The sequence below is a fragment of the Typopeltis vanoorti genome, chromosome 8, assembly GCF_054136105.1.
Source record: "Typopeltis vanoorti isolate ZY-2024b chromosome 8, IOZ_Tvanoo_1.0, whole genome shotgun sequence".
In the NCBI taxonomy this organism is placed as follows: Eukaryota; Metazoa; Arthropoda; class Arachnida; order Uropygi; family Thelyphonidae; genus Typopeltis; species Typopeltis vanoorti.
Window position 1 is genome coordinate 80,022,968 of NC_143556.1, and position 13,328 is coordinate 80,036,295.

Below are 13,328 nucleotides of genomic sequence, written 5' to 3' on the forward strand. Positions count from 1 at the left end.
GTTGCCACTGATGATAACCTATAATATTCAGGCTGAAATATATGGCTTTAAGTTAATATTATTTACTTATTTCCTTGTGTTTTCATGTGAATTGAAGAAACCTCATAGCATAGGTAGAACAAAAGAATGCTGTTAATTGAAATAAAAGTATTTTTCATACCAAGTGTTGATAATTACCTCAATAAATATAGTTGTTCATCCTATTCAGATGTTGTGTTTGTGCACACACTTTCATACATGACTGAACTACTCAGTGCCTGAAATCACTCAGATTTAATTTAGTGAATCTGTGCAACAAGAATGAGACTTTTTCAGAATCCGTGAGACTGAAAAAATGAGATTTGCAGCACATATAACTCTGAGTGTTTATTTCCTAAATAGGTGGTTGGGTTAAAAAAAAAAAAAAATTTTTTTTTTTATGAATTTATATTAAAGATGTACTCCACAAAAGTAACTACACTGTTTCATATGAAATTACAGTTGCTGTGATTTGCTGTGCAAGTAGCCACAGAGTAATCATAAGACATACTGAGTCTAAAAAAAAGAAATTCTCTTAATATCTGTAAATGAACAGTTACTTTTATTACCGATGGAAAGAGCAGGAATCACTCTAACATATTGTCGGTTCATCAGCACTGCCAATTGTGATGATGATAAAAAAAAAAAAAAAAAAAATACGTTACTTTCTTTCTAGACACTCGTATTAACTAGTGTAGAACTTTTCATTTCATTAAACTTCTTAAACAACTGTAACAACACAAGCTAAACATACCTCACACTAGTGTTGTTAAAGAACTGTAACAACACTAGTGTGTGGTATGTTTAGCTTGTGGCCATTTTCATTGTTCAGTACACCCTCACTAAATTTAATAATTTTAATCTTAGAATGTAATGGGTTTACTTGCCTTTTTTTCAGTGGCAACAAAAGTGCCTTTGCCTTGAATTTTATCTGCCATTATTAAAAACAAAATAATATAAGCAGCGTATAATTCATAGTGTAACACCCAAGCACAAAACTGCAGGCAAGCAGTGATGTCCTAAAGGAACTCGCACTGGTTCATTTACAGGATGGCTGTGTTGCTAAAACTGTCATGAGTGAATGCAGCATTGCATAAATGGAAATTGGTCATAATTTAAATGCATTGTATGAGAGAATTGTCATGTATTGTAAGACCGCATATTACTGTATTTGGGAATTTTTGGATTATCTGAGTTCAACTATGGTACTAGTCACTAGTGTGCCTTAGGTTCTCAAACATGGATGAAATTATCATTAAAAGGTTTTCATATCACTATCTGCACTATTACAAAAAAAAAAAAAAAAAAAGTGCCTTTTCTACACTTCACTAAAGGACAATATACCATCCCTTATCCTACATAAGTTTACCAAGTTTTGAGAACCAATCAAAGAAAATAAGGATTATTCCTGCTTCCCTTAAGCTGTTAAGTCTGTTTTACCAGGCAGTGCTATCAGCACAGATCGTTCCATTTTGATTTTTTTTTTTTTTTTTATTTAAAATCCCAGGCATCTAATGAAAAAAAAAAAAAAAAAAAAAAAAATCAGCTAACTCCTTTTATTTCCATATAAGGTCTGAAGTTAGAATTTAAGTAGGTATACATACAGCTTCTCATTTTTTAAAATTAATAGTTACTTTTTTAAGGTAAAGAGAAGGAATAATGGAAACCAATTTAGAACAATATTACCCTTATATATATATAAAGAAAAGGCATATATATATATATATATATATATATATATATAAAGAAAAGGCATATATATATATATATATATATATATATATATATATATAAAGAAAAGGCATATATATATATATATATATATATATATATATATATATATAAAGAAAAGGCATATATATATATATATATATATATATATATATAAAGAAAAGGCATATATATATATATATATATATATATATATATATATATATAAAGAAAAGGCATATATATATATATATATATATATATATATATATATATATATATATATATATATATATATAAAGAAAAGCCATAAGGCAGAGATAATTAGTTAATCTTAATGACATAAGTGTCTTTAAAATAACCTGCATCCTAAGGCCTTAGAAAGACACACATAAGATCTGATATTAGAGTTCTGACAGATAACAGATTAATTTGAAGGAAGATTGTCATACGAAGTCAATAATGATGTTATGCATCAGGAATTGGATGATATAAGGCTGGTCAGATATGTTATTTGTAGAGGTTTGCAATTGTGCCAGAAGTAATGAAGGTGCAGTGAAATTTTCGATTAAAAAAAAAACTGCTTAAGAAATTATTTTCCTCTCACACTTGGGATAACGAAGTCGTAATATAATGATTTAAATTATTTGCTAAGTCAGTTATGTATTGGAAGAACATTGAGTTTGAGATTAGTAGAAAGGCTTATGTGTTGCAGAACATGCTAGTTTATTTAATGGTATTGATTTGCAATACAGAATAATAAAAATAATTAATACTTATTAGCTGATGTTTTGCTGTTATTATATGCAGCATCTTCAAAGTACAAGAACAGTTTTACCATGGTGAGAGAGAAAACCAATATTAATCTGATCTTAAAGTGATTGAGTTCAGTGGTATGAGCATTGTCATTGGAACAGATAGTTCTGGCTCTATGAGTTAGTGTTTTTATGTTACCATATTGTTGAGCTGGATGATGGTGTGGTTGTTTGTGCAAATGTTTAGCTGTATATGTGGGTTTTCTATAAACAAAAAAGATAATGAACCATCAGGAAGCTGTATGCTAGGTGTATCTAGGAATGGCCAACAGTCATTATCTTTCTGTTCCATTGTGAAGTGAATTTTAGGGTGTTGGCTATTTAAATGCATTAATAATGTATCTGGACTAACTGTCAAATAGCAAACACATCATGTATAGCCCAACCACTGGTTTCAGAATGGCTGTATTCAAAGCTAGGTTTTCTAAGTGGTGTTCTGTGTAGAAATTGGCTACAGGGAGAAAGATGTATCAGAGAAATATCAGCTAATAAGTCAGTAAATATTAATTATATTCTTATTATTCTGTGTTGTGAATCAATACTGTTAATGAACTACAATAAGTGTGGGACTATTGGGTGTGTGAAGTGGAGTCCAATAGGATGATATATATGGCAAAATCCATAAAGAAACTACATTCAAGAGATATATCAATATTCCTATTAAAGCAGCTACATTAGCATATTCAAAAAAATTACTCCATGCAACATCTGTCAGGGGAATACCAACTATGGTAACCCCCACCCCCTTGCATGTTCACATACAAAACTTTAAACTTTTCTAAAAGCATATTATCTAGAGTTCAAGCTGCATTGAATTCAAATACTTACTGATTTTTAAAAAAATATTTTTGTCACTATTGTCATACAGAAGTGCAGGTCTTTCATAATTAATTTTTCAATAGAAAAATCTAAATTAATTTTTAAACAATGTGTTCACTGACCTCTGTTAAGACTGCATTTACCTGATGGCATGATTGTAATTTCCTTCCTTGTTATTTGAACTGTTTGCATCAAAAGTAAAAAATTCAAATAGTTCTGAACTAGGCAGTCAGAGCTCTTCAGTAATTTTTTTTTTTATTTTTAAAAAAATCAAATATAGAACTGGATTCCACCAAACTAACTTCTACCCACAATTTTTTTCATCTCATTGTATGTAAGACTATTCGATATGTGTATCTAATATTTTAAAAAAATATTTCATGTTTGTTATTGATTACAAGGAAATGTTTAAAAAAAAAAACTTATAATATTCCATTTAAACAAGAATTATAATAACTTCTCCCAAATTGCCTTTACCAGAGACAGAGTATGTAAATGTTACTAAAATTTTAAAAGGGTACATGGGTACTGAAAGTTTGGGAAATGCTGGTTGAGTATGTGAAGGACCTTTATAAGAATGTTAGCTGGCCTCATGTAGCAGTATCTTTAATCCCATGAACAGATAAACTGGCCAGAAGAATGTGCGCATACACAACTTATAGGCATAATATGCCAGCCTCATATTCTTGATTCTGACATAATTCCAAACAATAATCATTTCCTTTGCACCTCTCTTCTTTTCTTGAAAAACAAGTTAATTAGGATAGGTACCTACTTGCCAATATCAACAAATCAGAACAAACTATAATGATGTTGAACTACACCACTTTGCCCACACATCATTGGTTTGTGGGAGTGATAGAAGAAAAAACTTAACATTTTTGTCTTGGATCATAATCTAGAAAAATTTGTTTATTAGTTTTAAGGATGTATTAAGTATGTTTCATACCTTATATTTGTTTTTTTCCTGTTCTCTTAAATTTCTGATGTAAAGCTAATGTGGAAAATTTAGTTATTTTACTTTAGATGGAATTTAAATTTAAACAGTAATTAATTTTGTATGTTCTATATATAATGGTATTTAGCTTTTAATATTGTATTGTATATCTCTTATAGTCTAACGAGTTTGCAGATATGAGTGATTGGCCAACATTAGGGGAAGTACATATGAATGAGGTAAGTACTATAAATTGTGTTTTAGTAAATATCAGTTAAATAAATTTAAGATAATTCAACCATATCTATACTTATAGTCTTTATACCTCCAAACCAAGTATAATAATGTAAATGGGCATTTAGGCTTAGATGCTAGTTTAAGCTAATCTTTTGGAAAGAAAAGAAAAGAATACATATAATTAAATGCAGGTGTAATAATTCCAGTATTTCATCTCTGTTACAGAGATATCATCTGGAATATAACATAAAAATTATGATTGTGCTCATGCACGCATGCACACACACACACACACACACACACACACACACGAACAGTAAATGGAAGATGTTTGACTATAATCTTGGCTGCTGATCAGGAGTTCTAAGCATTACTGTATCCCAAACCTTGGGAAGGTTCACACAAATATATTTATTTCGATTTGATTGGTTTTGTTGATTCAAAAAAAAAAAAAAAAAAAAAAAAAAATTGTATTTATTCAATGAAGCATAGCAGGTTTTTTCCAGTTGGATTCTGTGCAAGGTGTTCAAGGCATAGTCAGCTAGATGATACTGACCAGCAGATATATTTTCAGTGTTCAAGACATGCTATCACATCTATAATATGAAAACAACTATTAAGTAACACATATGCCACAGTAAATAACTTTATTATTGTGTAAATATTTCGTCTTATGTATCAAAAGACCGCATCAGTACAATTTTCAAGCAACAATAGGAATTAAGTAACAGTAGTGTGCATGCTTAGATTGGAATCCCTCTACATATACTGTTGCATGTTCATGGCTTTAAACTAATGGGCTGAAATTAGAAGTAATTAAATTAAAATATAACAGCTATATTTATTCAATGCAATTGAGGATAACACTTTCCCAAACTTTTGGAATAGTGAGACAGTCATTTAGAAAGTAATAACGCTAAGCTGCTACATAGATCTATATATAAGCATTCATGTTTTATATAGAAAGCTCTGAAGCCTTACTTCTATCTAATCTTAATCGAAATGACTGTCTCACTATTTCAAAATTTTTGGGAAATTTATCCTCAATTGTATTAAATAAATGTAGCTGTTATATTTTAATTCAATTTAATTAGTTTTAATTTCAGCCCATTAGTTTTAAGCCATGAACATATGACTGTATATGTAGAGGGATTTCAGTCTAAGCATGCGCTTTGCTGTTTTTTAATTTAATTCCTTTTCTGCTTGAAAATTGTCTATTGTTAGTATTCTAGCTTGTATTTTTTAAAACTGTTCTTGTAATACCACTGAGGATGGTCTGCTATTTCCAGACCGAAATATTTGGTTAATTAAATATCTTTCTTGTGTTTACGTGCATATATCATTCAGTCTTATGTCACAAGTATCCTTAAAACAGCAAACCAAATTTTATGATTTGGGCTGAAGCAGAATATTTGTTGTATCCCTAGTTTGTATGAATCTATTTTGTTTATGTTTTCTTTAAACTGAGAAAGAAAGAAAGTGTCATTGAGAGGTCATGCTAGTAGTGTCTAGAATGACACACTATTGTTTTCTGTTTTATACTAATTGTTGAGGTGGAACAATAAAGAGTGTCTGTTGTAGCCATGTGGCCAGATGGAGAACATGTTATGGTTTCTTAGCCAGATAGAAGCTTTGATAACAGCAGCATCAGGAGTATTTTTTTTTGGAATGCTCCAACTGGTATGGATGGCAAAACTGAAGAGAACAGCAATGTTGAGAGTGCATACATTTTAAAGTAAAGTCAAGGTGTCAGAAAGTGAATAATGAAATGATGTCAAAACTAATCTTTATCATTCCTACCTTAAAACTAAAATTTGGGTTAAATATTTGAAGTGGGTGGAATTTTTAATAAAAGATGGAAGTATGGCCAGTAGAGAGAGAGAGAGAGAGATAAGGGAGTAAAGATTTAGCTAACTGTTTGGCTAGCTGAAGGGAAGAGGAGACTAGTATATCTACTATTGGATGAATTTTAGGTATACCATATATCTGGAAGAGGGGAAGGGGGAAGCTAAAAGGCTTTTAGGTTTTATTTATTAATTCAGGGTACCAAGAGGTTACATTTTTAAGCAGGCTTCTCAATGTTAATGGTGAGAGCTGTTGTAAATTCTTTGCTCTCACCATTTTCTTAACTTCCATGAATGCTCCCTTGTCCTCTCCCCACCTTCTACATTTCCCTACCAAACCAACCTGCACTTTACACATGCTCTCTCTATCATTCTCCAAACTCCATTAACCACTCTGACCCTTTCAATTATCTCACCCTAAAGCTTGACTTTCTACAGCCAAAATACCCTAATAGTGAGTTCATCCTTCTTGGTGACTTCAACGTCCACAACTCACATTAGCTTCCCTTGTCCAGTTTCACATCAAGCAGGCAGGGATGCCGAGGTGTCTGCTATTAGCAATGGCCTACAAAATACCTGACAGCTAGTCCAATTTGCCAGTATACTTGATCTCTTCCTAACAAGACCCCCTCCCCCATTTCCAAGTATAGTGGATCTCAGTTCTCTTCTTGGTAACTCAGATCACAATCTCATACAAGTCTCTTTTGCCACAGAACAATCTTCACCTGCTAGTTCTCAGCCTTGTGTCCTTTGGCACTAAATGGGATGATTTTTATTCCTCTTTCCCATGGTCCAAACACTGCTTCAGTTCTTCTAGCCCAAACACCTGCTCAGACTGAATAACAGAAATCATTCTTACAGAAATGAAGACCTTTATTCCACTCCAAATTCACAGCTACCAATTTATGGTTCTCAAAAAAGTGTGCCAATGCAATAAAAAAAACAAACAAACAAAAAAAACTGCGTACCACGAATGGCTTAAGACCAAAACAACAGATGCTCACTCAGCCTATACTGCACCTTGCAATAGCTTTAAAACAATCATTGCCAAATCCAAATCAGACTCTGAAATTGCCAAATGCTGCCAGCTCACCTCCTCCCCAAATGTAGTCAATCCTTAGTCCTTTGCCAATGACATCAGGTGTATTGGTTGTCCATCCATGTTTCCACCACTTTTACATCCAAATGGCACTGTAGTTGACAAAAGACAAGGCGACTTACTGGCATCACTCTTCTCTTCCAGTTCCTGCATTGATGACTTGGGCAAAGTTCTCTTCACTCCACCAAGAACTGCTCTCTGTGTCACTTGTAGTCTTCTACCAGAAAGAAATTCTGGTAGAAGACTACCATCTGGTCCTGACTGTATCCCACTTATTGTGTTAAAAAATTGTGCCCCCAGAACTAACATCTGCTCTGTATCACCTCCACAATCTATCCTATTCAACTGGCATCGATCCTGCAACATGGAAACAGGTTGTAGGATCCAGCCTATCCCAAAGAAAGGTGATAAAATTCAATCAACAGACAGCTTGCTCTCACTTCTGTGTTCTAAAGTTCTGGAGAAAGCGACTAATCAGTGACCAGCAGTATGGATTCCACTACTCGTGTCTACAGCTGATTTTCTAGCTTTCACCACCCACTTCTGGACTTGAGCTGTGCCAAATTTGGAGAATCTCACATCTTTGCCCTCGACATCTGAAAGGTATTTGATCAAGTTTGGCACAGGGGCCTACTTAGTAAACTGCCATCCTGTGGTCTGCCTTCTACACTCTGCAACTGGATTGCAAACTTTCTCACTGGTCACTCACTGTGTGCTGTGATGGATGGTTTCTTCTCCTCAGATTTCCCCACCAATGCAGCAGTATCTTTTGTCCCGCTCTCTTCTTCTTGTATATAAATTACATGGCTTACAGACTTCCAATACTATCCATAGCTTTGCTGATGACAGTACACTCCATTCCTCCTTTTCATTTGACAAACTTTGTAGTGCCTGAGTATTAGAATCCTCAAGATTCACCATGACCAGTGGGCTGAACTCTGATCTACTAGCTATATCCCAATGGGACCAGGTCAGCCTCGTTAGACTTGAATGCCACCAAAACTCAGTCCTGCCAGATCTCTAGGAAGAAAGAGCTCACATCCCCTCCCACCACCACCACTTATTTTGCTTTTTTGCACAAGACATTACTTCACAGCTGCTAACTCCACAAATCCCATATCCACCCAATCATGTAATATTTCTCCCATATTTGGGGTAGGCATAAAAATCCTTTAAGATTGCTCGATTCTATCCAGAAGAGGGCAGTTTAGCTAAGTAATGAGCCTTCACATACCCACTTCAATCCCCCTCGCACAGATGTTCAGTTTCTGCCTAGTGTGCTTTTTCTACAGTTATCTTCAAGGACAGTGCTCTGTTGAATTGACCGCTATTATTCCTCCACTTTCCTCCAAAATCATTAGAACAAGAGCCACTGCTTACTGACACACCCCTTTTACAATCCATCTTGAAACTCACTGAACCAACTTCACTGCATCCTCTTTCATTTCATCCATTTCTATTCTTTGGAACAGCCCCCCCTCCCCCCACTCTATCTTCCTCAAAGAATACAAGCTGTTCAAACAAATTGTGAACAGATTTCTTATCCTCTGTCCACACATATGGCACTAATCTGCTTATAGATCTTGTGATGTCTCGTGTGTGGTATAATATATAATGTGAAATTATATAATGAAAAATTTCATCAACTGACTTTCTATATTCTCAGAAGTTTAGACTTCTATTCCTAGCATTTATAGTCATCTTATATTGCTACTCTTTGTCCTGTCTAGCAGTATTTGCAATTCATGTGCTCCCAATATGTCCTCATAATCTACATTCTATAATCTCTATATCATCTTTGTAACTTTTCTTTGCACCCTTTCCACAGTTTCTTTATCTACTCTGAACCCATGAGATCAAATACAAGCACAGTAGTTGTGATGTGGTCGTATCAAGGTTGTAAAGAGACAAAATAATTCCACATCCTTACATGTCAGTGTTCATTTCAACATTGCAATTACATGGTAACAGCCATATCTGATCATCAAAAAGCACTCCACTAATATTTTAAACAGGTTAAACTAGAAGTATCTCCAACTCAAATTAGCATTTCATCCTATCATCACAGAAAGAATGCTGTTGATGTAGCATGCTCACCTGATGTTCTGTAACCATCCTGAGGTTTCTCCTGTTTCTTGAGACAGGAGAAACCTCTGTTTCTCTATGTAAATTTCTTCACATAATCTACAATTTTTTAAAACATCTCATTCACTGTCAAGTTATTTGATCACAATTGACTACCAATGATTTTTTTAAAGAAAATAATTAAAAAACAGGAGGAAAATGCATGTAAAAAACTTTATTAATGTAGAATTTTTGTGCAAGTATCATTGGCATTCTCAGTATAAGATCGCAGAATGGCAATTAAACAATAACAGAAAATTTTAAAGTGCCACCTGAGTAGCTAATGTAAGATGGGAAATATACCTTTTTTAGTTATTTAAAAAAAATTATATAATTACACTCATTAGCAGTTGAATTAGAGATACCTGCCTAGTAGCGGGAAGCATCCCCTTTCGCCTTGAATTGGCGAGTGATCTGCAGCACTGTGGCCCGTCTATCTGCTGTTACCATCCAAGTTAGCCGACGGCATCCCTTTTCATCGACACGTTGTACACCACTGCAATTTTCCCTGGCAGCTGTGGTTTTACCTGATTCCATGTACTCACAGTAAACTCTTGACACAGAGTGGCCTGTGAAAAGCCCAGGGCCTGCACGACTTCAGAGATGAAGTGCTCCATACGCCTAGCTCCGACTATCTGGCTGCAATCGAATTCGCCGAGATCTCGAATCTTCCCCATTCTGTGCTCGACTATCACTCAGATGGTCAGTACAAGGTCTGACCACATCCCCATCATGTGTCACTTGGCACTATTCCATTCACTGGGGCAACCACAGCACAATTTTGCTAACACAGCAGGTATCTCTAATTTAGCTGCTCATGAGTGTATATACATAGACAAAATAAAGTTAGGAAAGAATAGCAGATTTGGAAAGTACTATTTCCCACAAAGGGAATAGATGTAGACCATCCGATCCCTTTAGATTAGAACAGTAAAGTAAGGTTTCACACCTTTCTTTATAAAGACATTCTATGAGGAAATGACTTTTATAAAGAACTCTTGTCTTGTTCTAATGAACTATGTTTAGTCTCAATAGCATGCTATTGACTGAACAGTCTGACTGTTCAGGCTCATGGCATTTAATATAAGACCTGTGTTCTTCTAGACAAATAAAAGCAGATCTTCCTATTTGTCTGAAATAAGATAATCCACAAGAAAAAGGAATCTGGTAGATGCCTGAATAACTGAAAGGTGGAAGGCCTGTCCTTAGGAGAAGCAGAGAAAGGTGGAGATTTTTCTGATAGAGTAAAAGGCAACAAAAATATTCATTAAATAAAGTGGTTTCTATTTCTTTTGTGTTGAAGAGGTAGAGATACCATTACTTTTAAATACTTTTTTGATGAAATTTAAAATAAGTTAACTTTAAAAAGGTAAATTTCCCATCTTACATTAGCTACTCAGGTGGTGCTTTTTAGGATTTTTGTTATTGTTTAATTGATATTCTGTGATCTTGTATACTGACGCTGCTTATGATACTTGTGAAAATTCTACGTTAATAAAGTTTTTCTCAATGAGTTTTGTTTTCCTCCGTTTTTATAATTCTTTTCATTATGCTAACTCATGATATTTCATTATTGAAACAAAATTATTAAAGAAGTTTTATTTCCATGGAGTTGGAAATAAAACTTCTGGAGCTGAAATCCTCAATTTGAATTCTACAGTATTTCCTTTTAACACGTTCGCTGCCAACTACAAGTATACTTGTAGTTGGAATATGAGCATCACAAACTAGCTACGAATATACTTGTATGACGCTTACTGCCGGCAACGAGATTACCTGTACTGACCTTGCAAAAGTGAAAATGCTTGGCGTGCGGAGTTAGCAGCAAAAGTGTGTATACTCGTATGTTGATTACCGCCGCCAATGAGATTACCCATACTGACCTTGAGAAGTGAAATTGCTTGGTGTACGGTAACAAACTATGTCCGAGTAGCATGGCAGCGAACGTGTTAAGGAATTAAAAAAAAAAAAAAACACTTGCAATTTTAGTTGTTAGTTTTCTCTAAATTTGGTCATACCATAAACCAATCACATTCATACATCTTTTTATTTCCTTAAATTCAGAAGTTCTGTGTGGATTACAAAAAAATGAACAGCAAATGTTCTTTCATCATTGTTGTAACATAATTGACAACTTTTAAATGTTTTTCTTTCCATGTGAAAGATTTCATAAGTATCTGTTATCAAGTTTCAAAAATTCCCTCATTTCTCTCACAGCAGTATATGTATAGTGTTCTTTTCACTCCACACACGCTCCACTATGTGTCACATTATCGGTTTTCATTTCAGTTATGAAATGAGAAACATGAGCTGCCATTACGTGTTATAGTTATGGTTCTTTATTTGAATAAAGTCAAATCTTGCACACTTCAGGTGTGTGAGAAAATGTTAGTTTTTCAAAGCATGCATTTAAATTAAATGGCACTTGTCATTTCCAGTAAATAAATTTTTAATCAAATCAGTGCATTCATACTAGTTTAATATTAATCTTACATGTATATACAGTAGGCAAAACATATGTAATAGGTAGTCTATTAAAAAAAAAAAAATAGTACTTTTCTTGCAGTGTAATAATAATTTCATTATAAACACAAAATTTGCACAATCTAATTAAATACTGCAGTACATCTAAAAATCATACTCTTCCATTGCTTTTATCCTTTAAGTAGGTGTGCAATTGTAATATGGGATTATCCTGAACTTATTTTCACATCTCACAACATGAATTACCTTGGTGTAATTAAATGCTTAAAAATTTTGCATAATAAATACTTTTTCATATTGTTATTTAAAAAATACAATTCAAAGACCAGATCATGACCGTGCATCGTGAAAAGCGAGTCTGGCTCCACATAGAGTTCTATCTACTTCCTTGTTTTCATGAATTTTATTATTTATCATTCATATTAGATTGCTTATGCATAATTTATATAAATTTACCTTTCATTATGAACAATAAATGAAAGAAAGTCCCAAAATCAGTTGTGGTGAGCTCGCTATTGTAGCATATTTTAAATTCATATTAAAGGAAAGCATGTTTATAATTGCATATAATGTTTAATACATTATATGCAATTATAAATATCCACTGTAAACTTAATAACTGACTTTAACATATCAGACATTGTGCATTTATTCAAAAGAGTTAGATATTTGGTATCAATGCTTTCCAAAAGCATATGACAGACACAAGCTAGATAGTACTAAGTCCCTCGATCTGATGAAGATCAGATGTCTACAAAGGAATAGAAAAATTCTTAGAGTGGAACTATCTTGGATTCTGCCAAAATACTAATGATGTAATAATCTTTCTGCAGCAACATACTTATCTGTTCTTGTCTGCAGGAGACATATTTAAAACCTAGTGAGGATCCCACCTTACAGCATTTTTCCATTATTCATGGAAGAGACACCTGCTCTTGGAGGAATCACTATCCTTGTGGACAACCATGCCCATTTTCAGTCAATATAATACCATTCTAGAAGCCATAGACATTGGGATTTCTTATTGTAATATGTTAACATACTTACTACCAGGTTCTGAGTCAACTCTGATTTTAATAATCTTTATTGCAACTGTATGTCCCATATTTCTTAAGGATGACTTGAATGGATACACTACTCTGTGGTAGTGTAAACACCAGTGGGAGATGCCACATTCTTGAGCATATACTTGATGATAATGATCTCTCTTTGAATATCAGGGGAGGGGCGGCACTTTCTAT

General features: G+C 33.7%; 1 protein-coding gene across 1 annotated transcript in view; it reads left to right on the forward strand.

The window, feature by feature from the left end:
• larp (La related protein) overlaps positions 1-13,328 on the forward strand; it is a 321,561-nt gene that overhangs the window by 43,205 nt on the left and 265,028 nt on the right. The window contains exon 3 of the mRNA XM_090396411.1: positions 4,479-4,538. Within this exon, the coding sequence (XP_090252537.1) occupies positions 4,479-4,538 (60 nt within the window). The remainder of the gene's footprint in view (positions 1-4,478; positions 4,539-13,328) is intronic.